Genomic DNA, 25,029 nt, shown 5'->3' on the forward strand with positions numbered 1-25,029 from the left:
ACTCTCCAGATAATAAATAAAAACAACATTAGCATGCAATTCCAAGAGCAAAAGCAGGACTTCACTAAAAATCGATTGTATTGATTAATCAGATTTTTGGTTTTTGAAGATTTAATTATTTTTTTTCAACCAGTGCAATTGTTGGGTTTCCATATTTCGGAGTGAGGGGCGGCCATCTTGTTTCACAGTAAAGTTTTACAGCTTCTATTTAATTGGACTGTGAATTCAGGACAAGTCTACGATGAAGTTTTAGCCCCAGACTGAGAGTTTAATTACAAAAATAAAGTCAAAATAATATGAGAATACAGTCATAAAATCACAAGAATATAGTCGTCTGACAATAAAGTCAAAATAACACAAAAATAAAGCGTAAATGTTACCAGGATAAAGTCATAATATTAGGAGAATGAAGTAATAACTTTATGAGAACTCCAACACAAAAATCACCATAAATTAAAACAAGGAATGATGATCATCTTGTTAAGTTTCCCTTCATTTTTAACACATCAGTATCAAATTACTATCAGTAGCAGAAATTTAAAACGATGCAACGACTGAATCTACGACTGCGATGCTCATAACAGAACTTAATAACTTTAAAAGCTTTTCTCTCAGTAAAACAAAATTTTTCTCGTAATTTTAGGACATTTTTTTCTGCTAAAATTTGATTCTGTTAATTCTCATTCTTAGACATTTTAGTAGCCTGGCCACAATCGTACAACTCACAGAAGGGATGATTGACATGAAAAACACTTTCTGAAATTGTTTTCTGTTGTCTGTCATTTTTTAAGCAAGAATAAAAAATCGGTAAAAATCAGTATGAAAATAAATGCCCAGCTCTGTAAATAAAAGCTGTTTACCGATTTTAAACAGATTAAAGACATAATGAGAGGAAGAAGACTCACCTGCTTTCAGAGGATGAACATCTAGCACCTCCCAGGTCCAACCTTTAGATTTCCACAGCAGCAGCAGCAGCAGCAGGGTCCCATCCAGCTGGGAACCAGTGATGGTTGTGATGGAGGCAGTGGAGGTGATGGGAGGAATGCGGAGCAGCTGGACGTCCCGATAGAGGTGATAGAAAGTCTTCTCTCCACACCAGCAAACCAAACAACAATCCAGCAGCTTGGCACAACTTCAAACTTCAGGAGCAAAACGTAAAAAATTGAGAGTTTCCGCTAGAAACTGAATGGAGCCGAAGGAAACAGGTGCAAACATGAGCAGTGTTCAACTTAATCTGAGATCAGGGCAATGGGGGGAGTCTGAGGAAGAGTGGGAGTGGAAACAGAGCAAGGTGTGAGAAGAGCAGAGGGGAGGTCAGCATTCTGGGAACGCAGAAATAAAAGGGAATGATAGAAATGTTTTAAATGAGGGAGAACAGGAATGTTTTTGTACAAAGAGTCTCTTCTCAGGTGGAATGAAAGCAATCCTTCCCGTCAGGATCCAAACCGTGATAAAATGAGAGAAACTGAGGAAACACTGAGGCTTTTATCACTCTTGGAATGATGACATTCGAACGAAATTCACTCGCCATCACAAACAGGAAACAGAAAGTATTCACACCCCTTCATTTTGTCACGATCCAACCACAAACGTCAAAGTGCTTCTCTGTGGCAGAGCAGAAAGGAAAATCACCTGTTACAACTTTTACAAATCTGAAAAGTGTGGCGTGCATTTGTTCTCTAAAGAACCTCTGAGGCCAGAATCAGTGTTAAAGGTGCTGCACCACACTTTTTAGATTTTTATTTTAAAAGAAAATTTAACAAATTATTAGTTACGTCAGTCAAGTTGACAACCTCAGGGTTCAAGAAAGGCTGGCTACTCCGTCTGTCCTGTGTTCATCCATCACTGTGTGGTTCAGTTCATCCACAGAACAGAACCGGTTCATTTGCTTTGCTTCTCTGTTGCATTTGTTTTTTTCTGTTTGTATGTTTTGGAATGCTAAGGCTAGTTAGCATGGCTTTCTTGTAACGATAAGTTGTTTCTTCGCCATTACCACATTTAACAGCGAGCACATGAGGTTGATTGACAGCGCTAAGACCCTCCTCCCGGCTCTGATTGGTTGTTTTTTGTGCATTTCTTCAGACAGCAGTAGCAGCTCAGGGAAGAGGTGGAGATCAATCTTTTCATAAACTATCTGGCTCATAACATACTGTCACGATAGAAGGACAGTTTGAACAAATATAAAAACATATTTTTTTATAAAAGTTACAAACTGCAGCTTTAACGTCTGGATGCCGTGAGCCTCTAACTTCCTGCTTGGCCAACAGGATGGCGCTAAGTGACTGCATCCTGCTGGTTGATGTTGTTTAGTGAAAATGGACGTTGAATTGAACAAGTGTGGGTCGCCGCTGAAGTCCTCCGGTCACCGAGGTAACACAAAACCCAGGATCACACACAGCCTGAAACTGTCCTTTCTAAGTGCTACGACAGCTAGGGTTACATCATTAACATGAGCTGCTTTGGACACTCTGACTAGCCCCTTTCTTAATTAGGAACAGCCTCGTTTACAAGACACTTCATTTACATAGATGCTGGAACGATAGCTCAGAGAAATCTCTGGTGGATCTGCGCTGAAGGGGTCTGGGAAGGACAGCGCAGTCAGTTGGTTCTTTGTTGCAGGAGGACAGTGGAGTAACTGGAGAGGTAAGGAGCAAGACGTGTGAAAAGCTCCGGCGCTGAGGGCCGACCCAGGTCGCATTAAGCAGCAGAAAGACTCTGCAGAGGCAGCTTTCTTCTTGTGTAAATAGTCGCCCACTTCCACCCGACCTGCGAAAGCGAAGATGGATGAGGAAGGATGTTTACAATGACCTAGTGGGCCTGAATGGTAGGAGGGGGAAATGAGACAAACAGTGAAGGAATGGAGGCAAAACTTAGCTTCTGTTTGTTAAGGACAGAAAATAATCAGATTTCTTTTCTCTGTATTTTACGTCAATGAAGCCGCTAATTCTGAGGATTTACCATTCTTCACATAGTCTACAAAACGGCTCAGCAACTCCGTCCCTCGAACGTCTGGAAATCCCTCCTCCAACGCACCTGAATCAAAAAGTAGAATTACCTCCTTGGCAAGTCATCCCTGGTCATTAACCAGCAATGTTTCTAAAGGACCCCAAAATACTAAGGCGAACTAAGGTCATTTATTATGACCGTTCACTCTGTGTCACACTGTAATCTGCTCATCAGTGTCGTTGAGAGTCTGCGCAACGAGCCGCAAGGACGCCCAGCGGCCGCTGGGCTGCCTGACAGTTTAAGAAGAAACGGGGCTACTAGCTCAAACTAGCTAGCATCCATTTGGATTGTGGGAAATGAAAGAAGCTGTCACAAGAAATGTGGGCAATCAGTACACTTTACTATGAAATCTCAACCCTCTATGGTGAAATCCGGGAGGCTAACAGAATACCCACAGTACGGCCGAGTATGGGAACCTTAAGGCTGCGTTCCCACAGCAGCCCAATGCGACCAAATCCAACTTCTTCATGGTAGTCTGAAAGGCCCAAATCTAATCTCTTCATGCCACCAAAGTTCCCTGATTTGTTCCACTTCCATATGTGGCACAAATTCAGATACGTATCCGAATGTTTTCAAAGCTTCTTGAGTCTGAGCGGACATGTCGCATTTTATCCGACTTTCATCACTAACCTCAGACGTGCATCATAATTCAGCAGCAGAGAATCCAGACAACGTCTGAAAATTATAATAATGAAGTAATGGAAGCAGACTGAGTCAGTGAACGCATCACGTCCCAACCCCACCACTCCTGGTTCGACTTCACATCCAAACAGAACCGGGTCAGAAGCTGGAGTCAATGCTCCGTTGCTGTTAGCTGGGTTTTTTGTTTATCATCTGGGTCTGCCTGGTGACCAGGCTATCGGCTCTCAACAACTTTCAAATCCACCCAGAGATGGCAGCCATCTTTACTCCAGAAAACAGAGAGCTGAGGCGGCCATCTTTACTGCTGTGAACTCAGCGCTGCTGGGGGGACAGCTACGTTCTTCTTCAGCGCTGCAGGTCGCTTTAAGGTTGTAAACAATTTTAACAGAACAACTGCGGTCACATTTGATCAGTGACTGAGCATCGAGATCTGCTATGTGAACGTAAATCATGAGTCGCAGGACAGAAGCTGGCCTACAACATTAGAGATCTCTTTCTTGTCTGTCTTCACAAACTGAGTACATTTCAAATTGTTTGCACTAAACGTTGTCAATTCCCAAAAGGCCTCTACTAACTAAGTCTCAGTTCTGCATGTTTATTATCAGGCTAATCCATATTTAGTCCTGAATGTAATGTGTAAAGAGTTTTAATCATTCTGCTTTCTTTGTTGGAGTTGTCAGAAAAGAGTCTTTCTCAATGTGAAATCTTGTCATACAGAAGGACCGTGTGAGAACTGGATGCGAGTATCCAGCATCAAAAGTCCTGAATCCATCAAGCCTGACCTTCAGGAGAAAGGTCGCAGGCTGCGTATCCACCAAGCTCTGTTCAGTGGTCACCCAATCTGTGGAGTGGGCCGCTCTGATTCAGCTCCCTGTGCCCTGCCTCTGGCTCGACCTCGCCCTCCTCTTCTTCTTTCCATTCACAACGATGGACCTCCTTCCAGTAACCCAAACCTTTCTACCTAAATGACTCCTTCGTCTCAGCGGACAATAAGCGCCGTTCAGGCCCCCCCCCCACTCTCACTCCATGAATCAATGAGGCAATTCTGAGCTTGATTCGAGAACCATCTGCACAACAAGTTTATACAACAAGGTGCCAAGAGCAACCAACAGATGCAACTGGACCTTTATTCCAACATGCATTAAGAAAAATCAGCATCAGACATGAACAAGCTCACATTGATGTTGAGTAAACAGGAACCAGAGTGACTTTTAAGCAGTGGGGTAGCAAGATTTAAAACTGTCTTAGCTAGCAGATAAAAGCTACATTAGTTAAGCAAATTTTGCTAGTAGGGCAGTAAACATTGCAGTAAATATCAGTGATATTTATGTTAGCATTACACATTGGGTAGAGTACTCAAGTAGTTATAATGTACCTATATGAGCTAAATCTAATCTTGTGGCTTGTTTATTGTTGTCACAGCAACTGCCTACCAAGATGGCTGACAGTTACAGAGTTTACGGAAGTGTGACATCACATGAGAATTATGTATTAGGCTACAAAATTTGAGTATCTTATATTCTATTGAGTTTTTTTTTTTCTTAAATCCTATAGTTTTGTTTTGTTTTTGTCACTTCCTGGCGTATTTTTGACTTGTTAATTGTGATTGGTTCTTCTTCATCCAAGGAAAAGACTGATTGGGCGAAAACAGTTTGTCATTTGCTGGAGGTGTGATTCATTTACATATGCTTTAAGTTGTGGTTATTTATATTCACAAGTCACCTGGCATCAAAAAAAACATGAAATTTCAGGCATTTCTGGCCTTCTCGGTGTTCCAAACATAACTAGCTGGAAGACTAGCGGAGAGCATGTGTGAGATATAAATGTTCAACACCACAAATTATTGTTTGTTTACATAGATATACTGTATGTGCTCACATCAGTTTCACTGCACACTTACTTTGGTGGCACAAAAGCGCCACAGAAATGCAGTTTGAGCAAAACTACATGAAAAGTGAGGACGTTTAGCCATCTCACCACAAAAAGTGTAGGTGTTGTGTAAGTATTATTTATTATGTCATTTTAGAAAGTAAATTTGATCACCAATAGGTGATCGGATCTCTCTGGTTCTATATTTTTGGGGGAATTGTAAAGAGATTTGGGAATCCATTATCTTGACGTATCCATAACGTATCCATGTTTACATTTAACCAATAATAAAATAGACTCATCTTCTGTTGGGGAGCCGAACTGGAAGATGCTTTCAAGAATACAAAATGTTCACACTGCAAAAACAGTTTGGGTCAGTACACACACTCACTCACACTGTTTCTTACCAAAAAAATCTTACCAAGTATTTTTGTCCAATTTCTGGTGCAAATATCTCAGCACACTCAAAATAAGACAAAACTAACATCCAAGTTGCTTTTCGGGAAGATATAGGAGCTTGTTTTAAGTAAATAATTATTGAATGTTGATTAAAAGTTGCTTAAGATAATTTTCCTACATTGTAAGTGAAATAATCTGCCAGTGGAACTTATACTTTCCATTGATTTACAACAAGCTCCTATATCTTGAAAATTTACTTGTATGTTAGTTTTGTCTTATGTCAAGAGTACTAAAATATTTACAGTAGAAACTAGACCAAAAATACTTGGTAAGATTTTTTTCTTTTTGCAGTGTGCTCTAAAAAACAAAGGCAAAGGCAATATGATTCATCAGCATAACTTTTAGATTACGATCAAATTTTTACTTTTCCTTTGAGACTAAACAAAAACTAAGAGTTAATTTTGAAGGGAGTACTCTTTCATGCTTAAAGGACGAATGTATCGGTTTCGGCCGGTCCACCAAATAAATGTCATGGCATTTAGGGCCAGCCCTATGCTGGCGTTAGGTGCTTGGGGAATGCAAATAATTTAAAAAAAAAGCTCATTGTTGAGATCAATGCTCCTGACTGGAAAATCGGCATCTGCAGAGTATTTTTGTAGGACTCCAGGTCTACAAACAACCTCGCATCCTTTAGAGGAAGCCATGCTCAGGATAAACGGGAGCGGGTGGCACATGAATCCCATACGGGATTAGAGAAGGAGGAATGCCCCAGAAACGCGACACCCACGGCGCATATGGCACGAACCCCCTGTCAGAAAGAGAGAAGGTCTGCAGCGTTACATCTCCTCCTTGGCCGAGCATCGGGCCTGCGAATCAGAGCGCTGCGTGTCCGGTGTGTCCGCTCCGTGGCCGTCTTTCAGCCGACATGTTGGAACGGTCCACCAAACATGGAAGCAAACACTCTGGGACCCAGATGGTTATCTCAGCAGATCCTGGCTGTAAGCACCGAAAGCAGAGGGACAGGTCTCCTTTTTTTTAAAGGACAGGCTTTCCCTCCGACGTTTTTGCTTTTTCAGTCAAATAAAATAAGGAGCTGTATATTTATTTACCCAACAAGGTGGGCAGAGTTCCCAAAAGTTATACTAAAAATTATAATTTAAATTATAATTTACTTTGACATACACTCTCTCTCACACACACACAGAAAATAAATAAGCTTCTGTACTCAAAAAGTATTTTTTATCAGGAAAATACCTTTTCTGGTCCATTCTCGTTCCTATTTTTCTTAGTGTGGGGACACCCAGGTTCTAAGGAAAAAAAAAAGGTTTTTTTTATACACAGATAAAAAGAAAAGTTTGTTGCCTGGAAAAGCAACGCAAAAATAATAAGAATAAATACTTCATTAAGCTTTATTATTTATTTAAAAAGAAATCCTAAAAATGAAGTTACTTTTAGTGCAACAGAACAATGTCTCGCTGAAAAATGTATAAGATTTAAACTTCTAATTGAAGTACAGTTGGGTGTTTTCTGACCTGACAGTCCGGCAGACTCGGTTCTAAATTGCAACATTTGTCCCATTTTCAGCTGCTGTGGAAACCTCTGCAGACACTGAGCTCAACTTAATTCATCACCAAATCGAAACAGAAATGGAGCGGTGTCAGTTTTTAGCGGTGGTAGCATTTCTCTTTAGCCTTTGGCTAAAGACCACGAGACATTTCTCCCGCTAGCGCTAGGCTAACGCGATTGTTTTGGTTGTACTTACCCACAATGCCCTGCGCTGTGGTCCACTTCCTGCTTTTTGGAGCGGTCTCCGGTCCGCTTGGCGGTCTTATATGAATTCAAACCGAACAAGAGTTCAGCCGAACCCAGACTGAGGTTCGGAGGACCAGAGTTGGATTAGCATTCACACCTCCTGTTCTTCTGGCCCTCCTACATCGAGGTGGGCAGAGTTCCCAAAAATTCAAGCAAGAGTAGCTTCAACATATTTTTACTCAAGTAAAAGTAACCGGCCAAGGAATTACTCAAGTAAGAGTAAAAAAGTATTTGGTAATAAGTCTACTCTAGTACTGGGTAACTGATCAAATTATCATTCATTTAATACTTAAAAATGACACAATCAGATGGACCAAATTTAAAGTTAAGTGGAAATTTTGGTATATTAAGGACAAAAAAGACAATAGTTCATATAAGTAACAAAACATAAAATCTGGCAAAAGATTCATTTTTTTCCAAATCAGTTTCTTTCAATATAAAAAAAAAAATTATTAAACTTTCACAAAAACTGCAAGTGTGCTTCTGTGTCTGGTGAATTTTTGGTAAAAACGTTTGTTTTTCATTCAGTGGGTCACAAATCCAGAAATTTTACTCCAGTAAGAGTGGAGATACTTCGTAATAAAATTATTCAATTGAAAGTTAAATGTACAGCTCATCAAAAATAGTCGTAAAAGTAAATTTTTTCAAAAATGTTACTCAGCTAAATGTAACTGAGTAAATGCAACTAGTTATTAGAGAATTGCTCTCTGTTTAGTCGGGTTTTTAAAATTCCTTTCATGATTTGAACCATTTAATTGTGAGAAAACACCGGATGTTAGAAAAGGTCATAAATATTCAGCTAAAGTTCGCCGTTTCAGCTTTAAAACAGAGGAACAGCAAAAGCGGTCGTCATTATTCAGATTTACTTATTCAGGAGAAGTAAAAGCATCAAAACACAGTACAGATATAGAAACAGCATCATTACCTCAAGAAACCAAACCTGAATTAAAGTGTCGAGATCCACAAAAGAAGCCGAAAGCACACGTGAAATAAGTTAAGAAGCAATTATTTCCAAACAGACACACTGCATTATGAAAATCTGCCAATCTTATCCGTATTTGGAGTTACTGAAGACGACATGTCGCATACATCACAATTAAAAACTCCCACAAAGAATCATGTTTCCCTAAAATCAGACGTTTTAAGCAGAAACTCCAGCCGTGCAAATCAAACAACTCACAAAAACCAACATCTAAACCTGACTTCCCATCATCGTTAGATACTGAAACACACCTCCAGTTATTTACCACCAGGCCGACGTGAACTCAGAAAACGGTGAAAGAAGCAAAAACTTTTTCTCACAGAAAAATTAGAAACTAAATTAAAGAAACTGGGGAATTCAACTATCAACCTCATTTCCATGATCATATGAATCAGTTTTTCCCGTCTTCTTTTGCCTTCAACTTAGTAAAAAAAAAAACAAAAGTAGGTGTTTTGTAAACTGGGTTGCCTCATTTAAAGAGCTGAAATGAAAATCTGTATTTTTTTGGTTAAAAATACAAGCAGTTTTTCTTTATGTGGTCAAACATTGTGAAAAGAAATCAACATCTGCTTCAATTTAATCTTTAAAATAAAATTTAAAACCATTTTAATCATAAAACAAATATAAATAAGAACATGTAAAATAGAGATATATCTATATATATTTTAAAAATTACACTGTGATCCAAATTTGGACAACACCTTTACCATATATGGGCAATGACATCACGGGGTGAAGCAGCTCTTTGCCAGTTCAAAATGAGGTAAGAAGTTCAAACAGAAGAAGATTTCTTCTTCTTCTCTGTTTAACCACAAAAAACAAAAACTTTAAATTCATACTTTAAATTCATGATTTAAAATGAAAACCGACAATGTTGTTTTTCTGTTATTGGAGAAAATCCAAAGACAAAAACACGCACAGACCCATCCGTGCACAACACCATCATCATCACCATCATCATCATCATGCTGTGTGACACACTCAGGGAGTGAAACTCTAGGAGGTTATCATTTGCAAACACACACCACTTAACAAACCCTAACTTACAGATGAATTTCTGTGAATTTCTGTGTGTGTGGATTACCTGGGTTGTTAGTTTCATGTCTGCAGCCGCATTTGAAATATACTTACTGAAAAACAGAATGTGACCGTGCTAAATACTTGACCTCCCCACCTTCCGGGTTCGACCCATTTCTAAACAGATGTTTGTCAACTTCCTCTCTGTAGAAATCATATATATTATATGTTGAATATTAAACTCAAAATGTATGATATTTTTCAATATTCCGTTCATATTTTACTAATTAGAAATGTGGCTGTAAGACTCTTATAAGCAATCTGTACCAGTTTGTTTCGATACGGAGATCATTTTGCATTTTCTACGCCTTCCTACGTCGTCAGTAGACGAGAGGCGAGGTCACCATGGCAACCCAGAATAAACCACCATGCACACATTCACACCAGAAGGCCATTTAGAGTCCAATTAAGCTAAAACTCAGAGAGAACCAAGGCGTGCACAGGGAGAAGGTTCAGCGAGGATTCAAACCCGGACCTTCTTCCATAAGAGCCCAAACACGGATCAGAACCAGAACAAAACAAAGTTTTAGGACAATTAGACACACTGGAGTTGAAGCTAGAGGTGAGATTTGAGCATTTTTTGTGAAAACACTTGTAACCTGGCATGTAAAGATTTCAGTCGAAGCAAAAGAAAAGGAAACGAGAAAACTGGCTCAACAAAAACCTCCTCTGTTCTCATCTTTACTTTTCCTTCTGGAACGGCGCCGTCACGTTTATCGCTCCTGTGAAGCTGATAGTAAATCTCCACTGACTTTCTTTTCTTACTAAAGTTAGAAGCAGAGTAACAGTCAGGCAACAGTGAACAGATTAACAGGGAAACTCCTGCAACCAGCAGCATGTTCTCAGCAGGATTTCCAAAATGACAACCAAAGGGAATTCTGGTCGATCTACGGGAACAGCAAAGAGCCAGAAAACACGCGCGATCCGAAATGAACCCGACATGCAAAATATTCTCCCATCAGTGTAAAAACCTGCATCTTACATTCTTCTGATAGATTTCATACTTGGCAACAAAATGTCTCCTGTGAGTTTGGCTCCAACAACGGCGTATTAAGACCATTGCAGATAGAAAACGCAAAAGGAAAAATATTTACACCAAAAATGCTTGAGCCTGAAATGTTACAAATTTTTTGGGGGGGGGGGGGGGATTGGATTAATCTCAGAAATCTATAAAGAAAAATTTCTGAGCTCCAAACGTCAAGACAAGAAAAAGAGTCTAGTTTGAAACGATAAACCCTGAAATCTCTGAGCCTGAAATGTCAACAATTTGTAAAAAGAAAACAAAAAAATGTTTTAGATTATTCTCAGAAATCTTGAAAAAACAATGAGAAAATTTCTAGACTCCAAAAGTCGAATATTTGAAACAAAAAACTAAACTTTCTGAGCTTGAAAGGTCAAAAATTTGTTAGAAAAACTCTTCTAGAAAAGGTTTGACATTTCTGACTTTCAAACAAAAATTTTTTAAAATTTTTGGAAATTTTCTGAGTTTCAGAAGTCTAAAAATGTCAACTTATCAAACTCAGAAATCTCCATGTTTTTTCTAAAAAAATTCTAAGATTTGATCCAAAAATTCCTGAGTCTTAGGGGGGAAAGCTCCTGCTCCTTTTCTTTTAAATCTACAATAGCAGTAATACGCTGCTGTAGGATCCAGCAGGAGATTATGACACATAGTACTTGTTGGTAACGTTGGTGAAACTCTGAGTCTGAGCGGAAATGTAAAGTTTAACAACGTCTCAGTGTCGGATGTAACGGAGAGTCTGGGCGGGAAACCCGGCTGTCTGAACCCGGTCTAACGCAGCAGCAGCGGAAGTCTGTGTGACACCGGTGGCAGCCGGTGTTCGGTTTCTCTCCAGAAAGCGGCTCGTCGCCTCTCAGCTGCCCGACAGCCTGCAGCCGGCGGTAACCGGAGCGTCCGGCCCGGACCCGGCCGTCGTCTCGGCTTTCCTCCAGGGCGGGAGGAGAGGAGGGCGGCTCCGTGTGCGTCTGTGTTCCCCCCAAAGCGGAGCGGCGCGTCTGCATCCGCTCCAGGGTTATCCCAGGATTCCCAGCGAACGATCCGATCCGTTCTCAACAAAGGAACGTTTTCAAATCTGAATCTGCTCAGCTGAACTCAGACAAACGGAGCTTTCTCAAGGCTGACGCACTTAAAAAAAATTTAAAAAACGGAAAAAAAATGTCTTTCTGTGCATGCTAACATCCTGGATTCAGCCGACTGCAGGATAAAGTTCACTCCTCACTTTATGTTTGCTCCTAAAATTATTCACAATCAGAAAAAGAACAAGGAGAACTACAACTGCATTGTGAATATTTTTAAACTCTACCTTATATTTTGGTATTTGTGTATTAATTTAAATGATTAAACCTCTGCTAAAGTTCTGTCTTGGATCTAATCCCTGATAACCTGCAGTGGTTTCTTTAATATAACCTGCGCATTCAGTTGACTTTCAGAAAAAATATTTTTAAAATAAACTTTGGCATAATAACTGAACTAGAATATTTTTTGTTCCTCACTACAAACTGGGCTAAATCTTGATTTTAAGCCCAGAAACCCATGAGGCTGCTGTCAGTTCACGCGTCCCAACCTACATTTTTAACTTATATTTATATATTTTTCTGACGTGAGACGGATCTACCCGACTAAAAACTCTCCTTTTGATTTTTGGGGGATTTATTTACAAGCTGGATCCTGGAGGAAATGGTCAGTTAGTTGTTTTTTTAAACAGTACTCTCCTCCGCTGGACGCCCTCAGGTTTGTCGTTTTGAACAGGTAAACAGATGTTTCATTAAATTTGCAGATAACCTGTCATTCTAAAGGGAGAAAGGAGAAATTTATGCTCAAGTTACTAGAAAATGTAAATATTGATCCAATATTTTATCACTACAAAAAAGTATGTTGACGAATGATAAATATGCATTGGTTTGGGCTTCTTCTGCATGAATTACTACATAATTACCTACATTTCAATTACAAATGTGCACAAAACTTTGCCAATATTCCACTAATGTCAGACAAAAAACTATTTCTCATTTGCGGCGTTTCCAATAAATAAGAAACATAAGTTTGTTCACATGGTAAGTCCTTAAAAAACATGCCATCCTCCTACTACTGTAAAAAAAAAAAAAGTTTCCATTGCAGTTTTGTGAAATAAACTCATTTTGATACGGCCAAAAAAAAAAAACCCCGCATCATCCTAACAGTGAAGCTTTTTCATGGAAAAACTATAACTAGCGCGTTTTCATTAAACACATTTTTTTTCCCAGATGTCAAACGGTGCAGAATTACGGTCAGTAGAAACACAGCTATTGTCTATTTCAGGTAATATTTTTCAACCTTTAAATGTGAAGGTTGTTTTAAGATAAATAATTAAAATTTGATTGTATTTAAAGCCTATAATTGTGTGTTTAGGTATTGTCAGCAATGTCTTCCAATTATACATAATTACCTAGTTATATTTTCAAATTTCTTGTCAACTTTTAGCATTTTTTAGCAGCTCTAGCACGCCTGGTTTTTTCAGGGAAACCCTGGATACGATTTGCATAGTTTGTCTCGTCTTTGGCACCTACATTTGACGATTTTATGGCCCAAATTTTATGTTTAGTTAAAGTGAAGGTCTTAAGTGTAGACCCACCAAAAAAACAAAACAGCTAAATTTTAAACTTTACTAAATTCCTTTAAAGCTATTTTGGGTCAAAAGCTTCAATGTGCAAATTTAATGTTGCGTTATTTTTCTAAACTTCCTTACATTCAGCACTGGGAGAAGTCTTTCTTATCAAACAAAAGCTTTGCCTCTGTTCGTTTTTAATTTCTCATCCGAAGCACGAGAGCGTCCTTCCTCAAAAATCCGAGGAGCTGCAGCGGTTTTTCTCTTTGAGCACCACCAGGATCTCGTCGCCGTCTTGGATGCTGTAGGAGTGAAGCGCCCGGAAGCCGCACTTCAGCTCCTCGGGTCCGAACACGGAGCTCATCTCTTTGTCGATGTGGAAGAGGCGGATGCCGTTGGAGGGCAGCTGCAGCAGAGCCTTCAGCTGCTTCTTCAGGTCGCCCACCGTCTGCTCCAGGCGGAGGGTGACCGGCTCCACCCGGTCCCCCCAGCGGACCTCCACCACGGTGCCGCGCGGGCTCAGGTCCACTTCGGCGAGCGGGGCCAGGTGGCCGTATTTGGACACGAGGGCGTGGTACCTGGAACAGAACGAGGCACGTGTTGGGGTTTGGTTCGTACAAGCTTGAAGGAAAAATGTGCTTCCCTTATTTAGGCAGGAAATATGAATCATTAAAACCAAACATGGAGCTCAATCAACTCGACTACGTTTGTGCAGTAAAAATTTTTCTTTGTGCAGCTAAAATTCTGTTTGTGCAGCAACATTTTTTGCTTGTGCTGCTTTTGTCTTGAAGATTTTAATCAAAGGTTTAAAGGTCGAAAGATCAACTGTTCCCCCAAATCTAACAAAATTGGTGTCAAATGTTTGTGCTACGTTTGTGCAGTAAAATTTTTTCTTTGTGCTGCCACAATTTTAGAAATATCAATAAAAAAGGCCAACCACCCCCACACTCCATCTCATTTACGAAACCAACTCAGCTACATTTGAGTTGTGTTGAAGATATTGATGATGACCTCTGATGACCTCTGGAAACTTTTAATCTTCAAAATGAAAACAAAAGTTTTCGCTGCACAAACATGTGGGGGTAACTTCACTCAGGCCAAACCACCTTGTTCCAGTTAAAATGTAACTAATTCTCTGTGAAAGCGTAGCCCCGCCCCTGAAAGTGGGCGGAGCCCATTAAGGGGCGTGGCCAAGTGTGAGGACAAGCAGAGGGGGTTAAACTATAGAACGTCAATGTCAGTCGCTGCGTTTCCCTTAACCATAACTTGTGCAAACTGAAGTTACAAAAATATTTAGCTTTCATTGCATGTTTTAATGCTGCTGCAATAAAACATTTATTTTCAGTCTTTTTCCACATGTAATAGGTGTAATTGATATGAAAAATAAGATAAAACTAGTTATGAGACTCTTCAGATTAATTTATTCAAACTTGCACATTTTGATACGCAGACCAACTGTTGAGGATTTGTTGTGGGTTTAAACGGGATTTGTTTATGACTTGTTATTTGGGATATTATAATCTAATATGTTATTATTTTGAGTTGTGATTGTTATTTCATAAAGATTTAGTTAATATCTGGTTCAAAACCAAACTTATTTATTGACCCTTGATAGAAGGGACCTTATATCTCATAATTCCTTATTGTTACTAGCTTAAATAGCTCTGATGTTTTTCTCTAAATGCTGAAGGAAAACAGTCCTAATCATCATTAGCTTCATTTCCACTCAGGCTGTTTTCTGGTGGCTGCTGAAAGGAAATGTTCTGGCGGAGCAGAAAAAAACCAAACCGTCGGCCGTGAGAAAGCACTCAGTCGTCTCAGGGGAACCGAAGCTCGAGATAAAGACCCGGGAACGATTAAATAAAATCAAGGAGAGGGGAAAAAAAAAAAAGGCAGTGTTTTCAAAGAGTCTGTGACAGCTGGTCCAATCAAGCCAATTTCACTTCCCCACTAAAAACTGGTCCACAAAGCCGATCCCCGCCTGACCCGAGGTTTCTGTGGGAACTCGCACGCACAAAGTGCCCTTCTAACAGGAGGGTTTAAGGCGGCACGTCTGGTGAAACACTGCTGCAGGTAACAATATGTCAACCTTTCTAATTGTGTTTTTAAGGAAGGAAATTGTGGGTTTGGAGACACTGTTCAGGCCAGGTCCAACATCCAGCCTGAAACTCACCCAGCCTGAAACTCAACGCTTTTCTATTATTTTCCAAAACTTTTCCAGTAACAAAGCCTTCCTGGGTCGACTACACCTTAAATTAAGCGACACTTCTTAAAGTTTATAAATGAGTTACGTTTATGTTAAAGAACATTTCAGAAACAACGCAGTTCAAAGCGCTTTACGCCCCAAAAGTCATGCAGCAGTTATGAAACAAGCAATAAACATTACATTTAGTCAAACGCCATCAACAAAATCATCAAGCAAATATACAGATATGTTGATCAATTGATAACAAATTTTAATGGTTGATAATTTGTCCCAGAATTTGTGATAAATGATAATATTATTTTTTGGAGACAATTTTTTAGTGATGAATTAATAATGCCATAACACAGGAGAGGTCTGAAGGTTGAATCAACAGATCTGCAGATCTTTAATCCGTTCAGTGATTTATAAACTGCCAGCAGTAGTTTAAAGTCTATTCTCTCAGTGAAGGACTGAGAGAATAGACTCTCAGCCCAGTTCTACATCGCCCAGACTGTAGAACTGGGCGATGTGCTCTATCTTCCTGGTTTTAGTCAGGACGCCAGCAGCAGCGTTCTGGATCAGCTGCAGCTGGAGTGTTGATTTATTAGGTCAATGTGTGAAGACACTGCTGCAGTGACCAATGCAACTAAAGATGAGTTTCTCTGATGCTGAGACATCAGTCCTCTGATCCTGGAAATGTTCTTCAGGTGACAGAAGGCCCACTTTGTAACTGTCTTTATGTGACTCTGGAGGTTCAGGTCAAAGTTCAGCCTGAGTTCTGGTTTCCAGCTGTAATAACTGAAGCTGTGTGTTGACTCTATAGCTATAACTCTAGTTTCTAGTATAAATATCTTAGTACATGTGAAATAAGACAGAACTAACTTAAAAATAACTTTTCAGCAATATATACAAGCGTGTTTTAAGTAAATAATATTATTGAAAAAGTGCTAGCTCCACTTATAACATGCTGAAAACGTCTTGTTACAAGTTAAATAATCTGCCAGTGGAACTAGAACTTTTTTTATATCAATATCAATAAATAATTGACTTAAAAGAAGCTCCTATATGTTGCTGAAAAGTTCAGATATTTGCACCAGAAACTAGACCAAATATACTTGGTAAGATGTTGTTTTTGCAGTGTTGTAATCTGAGATAGTGGGCACATGCAGACATTAAATAGGACTTGTGATTTCTGTTTGCTTTGATGAGAAGCTACACAAAAAAATTCCTGTTCTTTAGTTAAGATTCGAGTCAGTGAAGTACTGGACCAGAACTTCAGCCGGAAACATCTGGTAAGTGGTGGTTTTAAGGATGACAACATCTAAATAACTCATTTACTCTACAGAATGCGTTTGATCCGCGCTACCCGAGAGGAAAGGGGATACCTGCGCTCTCACACCGACGCCCCCTGACCTTCTGACCTACAGAGACCCGACCACCAAACTAGGTCCACCAGCGCCGGTTAAAGCAGAGAGAAGGAAGGAGAGATAATCCGCCGCTTGTCACCTGAAGCGTCAGAGGAGATGCGGCGCTGCCGAAAGCATCAGAAAATCTCCAGGCTTCCCGTTTTGATTTTGACGACGTTGGTGTGCAGATAAAGGAGAGAAACATCTAGCAGCATCTAGCAGCTACCTGCCGTATCCGATTCCCAATCAGAGAATTCCCCCTACAAAGAGATCATTGAGCAGCCGGAGAGTGGCGGCATTGTCTCCCAAAAGGTTAGTTTCCCTCAGCGAAGGACTACACCTTCCTTCAGAAAGCCCCCCCACCCCCACCTCAGTCTGCTCAGGTTAAGTGGAATGAAGGCAACTGAGCCTGGAGACGATGACTGGATATCTGGTGTTTGTCCCCAAATAAAAGAAACCACCACAGACATCACAAGTTTTCATGGTTTGAAGCGTAAAATGACATCAGCTGCTGCAGTCTGTGTTACTGAAGCAGGAAACTTTGTTCGAATTCAAAACTACTTTATGGATTAAGGGGAAATTAAATGTTGTAACTCAGGGTTTCCCCCAGAAAACTTGCTAAGCCCAGTGGGAGGAGGCGCCATGCCAGTCATCCAGTGGCCGAACGTGTTTTAGTCAAAAACGTTTTAAAGAAAAGTGAATTTTATTGCTAAAGTCGACAAGATGGCGGCATTTAATCATACTGATGTCGTTTTCCAGTGATGAGGACAGCGGCCCCTCATTTGTTTTGGATAAAGCGCTGCATGGTGTGAAGCGTGTACCTCTGAGGAAGCTCCCGCTCAGGACAGTCCTGGTAGTATCGGATGAAGTACCGCTCTGCGTCCTCCCTCTCTCCGTCAGAAATGGCACTCCCATTTAAAACCATCACAGATGGCAGCCTGGGGAACAGAACAAGGGATCATTAAATTCTTAAATAATTAAAAGCAGCCATGATGCATGAAGAGGGAGAGTTTAAATGTAACGAACTGTGCTAAAAGGAGGTTGCGTCTCTCCTGGGTGCTGTACGACTGCAGCAAAGGAATCCCCTGAGCTTTGACGTCCTCCAGTTTAGGGAAGAAGTTCAGCCTTTCGATGTCCTCCCACTGGCTGAGACCTGCAGTTCACAAGGAAAACGCTTCATTTCTTCTCTTTGAACTGTTGTTCACGTTGAGGTTTATTTATTTCAAAAGGGACAATGCGCATCACAGAATAATAGATACAGAAAAAATATTTTTCATAGAGAATCGCAAGTCTTGGGAATTCTGAATCGATTCAAAATGTATTATGTTATGTATATTCTTTAAATTAGCTAATTCCTTAATATGAACAGTGTGCCAAAGTTAGCCAAAGAAGCAGGTTTCATCTGTAGCACCTCAAAGTATAATCAATATAAATACAATACAGTGCAAAACAGACAAATTAACTAGCTTTTCCATCAAAAAAGACAATAATAATAATAATAATAAAAAAAAATTCTAAAAAAATCCCAAACATTTCAGATTACGTATAAAAAGCCATACAGCACCACAATACAGAACAAAGCAGAAAGAAAATAAGAGTCACATGATCAGTTACTGCATATTTCATTATCTAAGGGCCATAGTTTTACGTTTTTTTAATTAATACAATGATGATATCCTACAGGTTTTTTTTAGCTAGGTTTGGTTACCTAGCAACAACCCGTTCAGCAACATGTGCAGCAGCGGTTTCAAGTTTCGCTACTGTGCCTCATAAATGGTTAAAAATAAAAACCAACGGCATGGAGGGAAAACTGTGGATAAAGCAGCAAATATTACGCCACCAGTTAGGTAGCATTTCAGATATTTAAAACCAAAAACTAATCAATAATTGTCTATACTGACTGATATGAAATGCTTTTATCGTGACGTGTTTTTCAGCCATATTGTCCTGCCTTATGGTTGACCAATGTGATTTTCTCTCCACACATAAATATGTTTGCATTGTGTGCATTTCTTGGTCTTTTAGTAAAATACATTCCAACTGAACTGACAGAGAAAACAAACCTGAGTTGTTGAGGTTGATGCTGCGCAGGTTGGGGAAGAGACTCTCCAGTGTTTCCTTGGTGTCGCCCACAGAGCTGACGCTGTTGTTGGCCAGCACCAAGGTGCTCAGACTGGGGTACAGCCGCCCAAACTTTCTGACCTCGGCCCAGTCCTGCAGCTGGTTGCCGGTAATCTGCAAGAGGCTCAGCGACGGACAGGAAGCCTGCGACTCGGACACGGAGTCGTAGCCGTTCAGGCAGAGGAAGAGCTCCTTCAGCCTGGACGCCAGGAGGAGCAGAGTCTGAGAAACCCGAACGCGTTTCAGCACAGCCACAGGGAACATCTGCTTGGCTCACTTACTCTGGCGTGTGCTGCGTGAGAGTGTGCACCGTGTCCCAGCTGACTTGCGTGTTGATGAGGACGAGTCGTCGCACCCTGGAGAAGACGTCGGCCACGCTGGGCTGCAGCTGCACACCGCTCAGCGGGTTCATGCTCAGGTTGAGGAAGTCCAGGTGAGGGATGCTGGAGACGATGGTGCTGATCTGTCAAAGCCACAATGAACACAATGCATAAATACTTAGGATTTTTTGACATTTGTTTTCAACTCGTTGTTTTGGAATCTTCTTTAGATTTTGCCAATCTGGCGCTGTCAACTAAGCTTGTGTTTACGATGTCCTCCACAATGTGTGTAACGTATCAGGTCACTCTGACCACAAAAGTCAGAACGGAACTCAAACTTTACAAGATGAAGAAAGACATTCTTAATTGTGTGTTGATTTATTTTCGTCATCTGCAAACATTTGGCGCCCAACGTGAGGCCACCCAGCTCTATTGGTTTCTATGTAAATGGTTTTGGATTCGTGAAGTGGACTTGCCTCTTCCCAGTTGTTGAGCTGATTGTAGGCCAGGTCCAGCTCCAGGACATGAGCACAGAATGCTTCGATGTCGGACCTGTCGCCAGCTTTGCTGATCCCGCAGTCATTCAGAACCAGAACGCTGGGCAGGAACAGTCGGTCTGCCGCCCAGCAAAACTAAAGTCAATTCATTTCTGCGATTTTCATCCGTTTATGAAGTGTTTTTCTGTTACCTTTAACAGGAGATCCTGGAGGGCTGGGCAGAACCACCACACCTTGGCCGTAGGGGAAATTCTCCGGGTTGTACTTCTCACTGAGGACCCGGACGAAGGTACGCTCCTCCTCTTCATCAGAGGAATCCATGGCTGCACAGCTTCATAGGAATCCAGAAAAAAGAAAAATATAAGCAGCTTAAGTTCACTGTTAGAACCAACAGCAACTTCTCTGGTTCTGATCTGCAGCCCAAACCTGAAACTCTGATCAAATTCAGCCTCAAAACCAAAAAAGATTAAAAAATTTTTTTAAAAAGCTTTATCTTTTAAGAAATGGGTTCAAACGCTAAAAATACAATAAAAACTACAATACACTGACTTTTATTAGTGAAAAAAGATGCCGAAAATCTGTGGTTTAAAAATCCCAAAACACAAAATATCTCACAAGTTAATGTGTACAATTACCACATAGAAAGAAAAATTTAAATTAAGATAAATAAATAAATATACAGCCTACATTCTTAATAGTTCCTCCGGTAAATTTGTGCAATAAGCTTAATTTTTTTACAGTAGAAAAGTTTCGTACTGAAAAGAATTTTAAAAAATGCAAACTGCAATATAAGAATGTTTATTCACTATGGGGGAAAAAAGGCACACAAAGGGGAATTTATTTTTGCTTAAAAGCATTTAGTATTCTGTAACATTTTAATTATACAGTAAGATAAAATTAAAAATAGATTTGACTAAAATTCCCATTGTGAGATTATTGCGGCTGGAATAAAAGAGAAGGTTTTTAAAAATGTTTATATAAACACTTTAAGAATTTAAAAATTATGAAAATTCTTAAAATTATTTCTAATTCATAAGGAATCATTTTAATAAAGGTTTTTAATCTTTAAAATATGTTTAAATCCTGCTGTGCAGCTGCAGAGAGCTGCATGTGTAACAATGGGAGCTTTATAAAAAGTTTCTCTGCTGGTGCTCAGAGGTCCAACAGGTGGGGTCAGAAGAGCACCAACGGTTTTCCTTTAAACTTATAAACTGCAACAAAAGGTTGTGCATGGTGGCTGCACACAGCTTACAAGACCTAATAATGGACCTGCTCTGCTAAACAACCACAGGAAAACAAAGCAATGTGAAGTCTGAGTAAACTATGGGCGCAGGTTTACATGGGAAGTTTTCTGCCGTGATCCAAGAGCGCACATGTTCAGTCTGACAGCAGGATTTCATGTCTTTTGTTCTCAAACCTTTTAATACTTTTGCTTACATTTTCATTTTGAAAGCAGGACTTCATGTTTTTATTCTCAAAACTTGTAAAGCTTGTACTCAAAACTTCTCCTCGCGCTCACACTTAGTCTCTGCTCGCTTACAAAACATGGAACCGCCTTTTGGCACAGTCGCCTGGCAACCTCTCAGCCAATAGAACGAAAGTGCTGTGCTGGGTGCGTTTGTTTCCTTTTAGCGGGTGTGCCTGTGTGGCTACTATCGATTGTAGCAACCTGCGCCTGCATGATGTTATGTGGTTTGTATTTTGATCTTCCAGGAGAGACAGATGCTATTCAATCAGTTAAATACAGTACAATCCTGTGAAGAAAATATTTACACCCAGATTTTTTCTGTTTTCTCTCACTCAAATGTTTCAGATCATCAACCTGAAAAAAATAGAAAACGCATATTAATTTCATTTAATAAGGGGGGGACTCTAATTCAAAAATAACCGGCGACTGTGAGAAAACTACTCCCATGGAGGCCGTTCTTATTATTAGATCATGACCTCTGACCTTAACAGACACATGCAGATGGATTGATAGATTGATAGATATATCTAATTAAAAACATTGACACCCGCAATCTTACAGTGAAGACGGCTTTTTGTTTTCACTTATAATCAAGCATAACTAATATGTAGCTATAATTCAGCAGCAGTTGGAATAAAATGTATTTTTGTCTTTCAAATAAAATCTATTTATCTTAAACATTTTGTGTAAAGATGGTGCTTTCCCTCAAGGTCACGATGCGATAAAAATCTGATCCCACTCGGTCCTGTCCGATCAGCCCTATCAATGTCTGATAAACAAAGGTCCGGTTATCTAAAGTTCTGCCCGTTTGACATGAACGCGTTTGCCAAATGTCTCAGTCTGGAGTCCGGACTCGGCCTGATGACACGGATCTCCTGGTTCATATCTCAGACGCAGCAGAGTTTGGAGGAAAGAGTGTTTTCAACAACCCAACGTCCCCATTCCTGCTGAGAGAAGCAGAAACAGGGAAGAGTAAAAATGGAAACAGTTCTGGATCTGATCATTTAACGTGACGGAGCAAAAAAAAAAAAAAGTGTCCAGAAAGACAGCGGGTATCTGGGGAATTGGACTTTTGAAAAGGATGGGCTCCTCCAGGACGTTTTGTCTTGGGAGGCCAGATGGGGCCCATTAAGAATCATAAGGTGGCCCAGGAAAAAAACGGACATTTTATGTAAATATGTCTCCATGTATGATGGAACATTAATTCATGTTTTTAAGCATATAAGCTTGTTGCAATAAATCAAAGAATCGCCTTGTAAATTAAAATGAGCTCAATCACTTCCATTATGTTTTGTAAAAGGTGATTTTGTTTACAGAAACTTTATAATCCATTTCATTTATGTTTTTAGTTGTGTGCAGGTTTACATTTCCGTTTTATTGTTTTTGGTCTTATTTGTTAAATATTTAAATATATTCCATTTCCAGTATTAAGAGGGTTTTTCTTTTTTAACAAAATGAAAGTTTTTTGATCACTGAGAGGGCAAACTTGCATTATTGTGCCATTATTATTAAATTATTTGAAAATGGTTCCAAACATATTATCGCTTATCACAATAATTTCTGGGATACTTTATTGTCCAGCAAAACTTGTTATTATGACTGGGCTATCTACACACCAAAAATCAAGTCATTCCACATCCTAGTAATATTTTTGCCCTGCTTTTGGCCTAAATTTATTATCTTACATTAATTTTACAGACAGACGTAGAAAAAAAGAGCAGTACAAAAAACAAAATATAAAAAATGTTACATAGTCAAATACAACATAAACACTAAAACCAATTAAAGTGGCCTTCATCTCTAACATTTATGCACAAAAATACATAATGCTGTTTCTTAGGAAAAGGTAGCACAAGTCTGATATGTAGACTGTGTGTCTCAATAAATAAGAAGATCATGAAAAAGTTTGTTTATTCTAGTAATCCAGATAAAATAGTGAAACATACAGTACAGACCAAAAGTTTGGACACACCTTTCTAATTCAATGGGTTTTCTTTATTTTCATGACTATTTATAAGGCAAGAAATCCCACTTATTAACCTGACAGGGCCACTTATTAACCTATGAAGTGAAAACCATTTCAGGTGACTACGTCTTGAAGCTCATCAAGAAAATGCAGAGTGTGTGCAAAGCAGTAATCACAGCAAAAGGTTGCTACTTTGAAGAAACTAGAATATAAGGGGTATTTTCAGTTGTTTTACACTTTTTTGTTTAGTGCATATTTCCTCATGTGTTATTCATAGTTTTGATGCCTTCAGTGTGAATCTACAATGTCAATAGTCATGAAAATAAAGGAAACTCATTGAATTAAAAGGTGTGTCCAAACCTTTGGTCTTGTACTGTATATCACAGAGTCCTTTCATACAACATTTTAGACATCTATTTCAGTTCATGTTTATGATTTTAAGCATTCAGCTAATTAAAACTCAAAAGTCAGTTTCTCAGAAATGTAATTTTATATCAGGTCAATGAAAAAGGGATTATAATGCAGAAATGTTATGGTATTGTGAGAAAATCATAGGAAAAACAGCTATATTTTAGAATGAAAATACTTATTTATTGGTATATTAACGTAATAATGTTTTTTTTATTAATTTCTGAGAAACTGAATTTTGTGTTTTAATCGTCTGTAAACTAAAATGATCAAAACCAGCAGAAGAAAAACCACCTAAAGATTCTGACTATGAATAAATATCATAGTTTAGCTTTCTGAATTAAATATCTGACATAAAGATTCAGATACACTGAAAAAAAATATATGTTTTTGTTAAGTTCGCTACAAACAAAATTCCAGGAAGTCATTTTTATGATAAAAGCTGAACTTTCAACGCCACTCTCTGCTTCCCCCTACTGTACGGCGCTGGCATTGCAAATTCTAAATATTTTTCTTTTTATTAAACCACGAAAAGAATCGACTGATAAATAGCGCCGAATGCACTTCAAACATGTAAAGGCGAAAGCAATAGCACATAATTTAATTCTCCGTTTTCATACTCTTTCCGAAAAGAAATTTAAAATCAAATTATAGCCGTTTTCAACATAATTCGGCAAATCAACCAGAAAGTCAACCAAGAAGCGGCTGTTGTGGGGGCTGCAGACTAACGAAGCCTGTTTGGAAAACGCAGCTCAAACTAAAAACATGGGAAAATACAGCAAACTCGGGCGTTTTGATGTGTTTCAGAAGCAAACAGGCCATATAAACTGTAAACACGACAAAAAGGAGCGTCAGAACAATCAGTACTTTGGTTTATCTTACAGCCAGTCCGGTAACGGATGTTGGTGCAGGTGTTCAGTCCGTTTTATGGACCTTTCTTCGGAACATTACAGCTATATTGTGTCCCAGTAACGAGGTTAGAGATGAGCCCACTTGCCGACCACCGGAGCCTCTCAACCTTCGGTTTGTGTTTATTGTTCTTCGGTTAGTTTGACAGATTAGGACACGCCTCTTCTACCGGAAGTTACGTAGTTTAAATGTCAGGTTTAATTTTTTTTTTCTTCTTTCAGATAAAAGAACAATGAGACGAGAAAAACAAAAGGCACAAAATACAGAAACATGTGAAATACATAACTAAAAATGTGCTTTTAAAATGTGTAACATTATTTTCACACTACCTGTTGCCATTGCGGGATCACGTAGTGCCAT

General features: G+C 39.4%; 2 protein-coding genes across 6 annotated transcripts in view; both read right to left on the bottom strand.

The window, feature by feature from the left end:
* Positions 1–5,900, bottom strand: part of tecta (tectorin alpha) — a 36,494-nt gene extending 30,594 nt beyond the window's left edge. Inside the window, exon 1 of the mRNA XM_032575493.1 lies at positions 906–5,900. The gene's annotated coding sequence lies outside the window, so the exon portion shown is untranslated. The remainder of the gene's footprint in view (positions 1–905) is intronic.
* A 2,676-nt stretch (positions 5,901–8,576) lies between these two features.
* LOC116728407 (tubulin-specific chaperone cofactor E-like protein) lies at positions 8,577–24,822 on the bottom strand. 5 transcript variants are annotated; one of them, XM_032576503.1, is made up of 9 exons: positions 24,643–24,822; positions 22,273–22,330; positions 20,110–20,249; positions 19,898–20,037; positions 19,383–19,564; positions 19,044–19,300; positions 18,007–18,133; positions 17,802–17,918; positions 8,577–13,967 (listed from the first exon to the last, which is right to left on the bottom strand). In XM_032576503.1, the coding sequence occupies exons 3-9, from the start codon at positions 20,237–20,239 to the stop codon at positions 13,622–13,624; spliced, it is 1,299 nt and encodes a 432-aa protein (XP_032432394.1). In that variant the 5' UTR covers positions 20,240–20,249; positions 22,273–22,330; positions 24,643–24,822; the 3' UTR covers positions 8,577–13,621. The 5 variants fall into 5 exon arrangements, with proteins under 5 accessions (XP_032432394.1, XP_032432393.1, XP_032432395.1 ...); XM_032576502.1 differs by having other exon boundaries at positions 22,273–22,333; XM_032576504.1 differs by having other exon boundaries at positions 22,273–22,333; positions 24,628–24,822.
* Positions 24,823–25,029: the final 207 nt, after the last annotated feature.

This window comes from Xiphophorus hellerii, chromosome 11 (assembly GCF_003331165.1).
Source record: "Xiphophorus hellerii strain 12219 chromosome 11, Xiphophorus_hellerii-4.1, whole genome shotgun sequence".
Classification (NCBI taxonomy): Eukaryota; Metazoa; Chordata; class Actinopteri; order Cyprinodontiformes; family Poeciliidae; genus Xiphophorus; species Xiphophorus hellerii.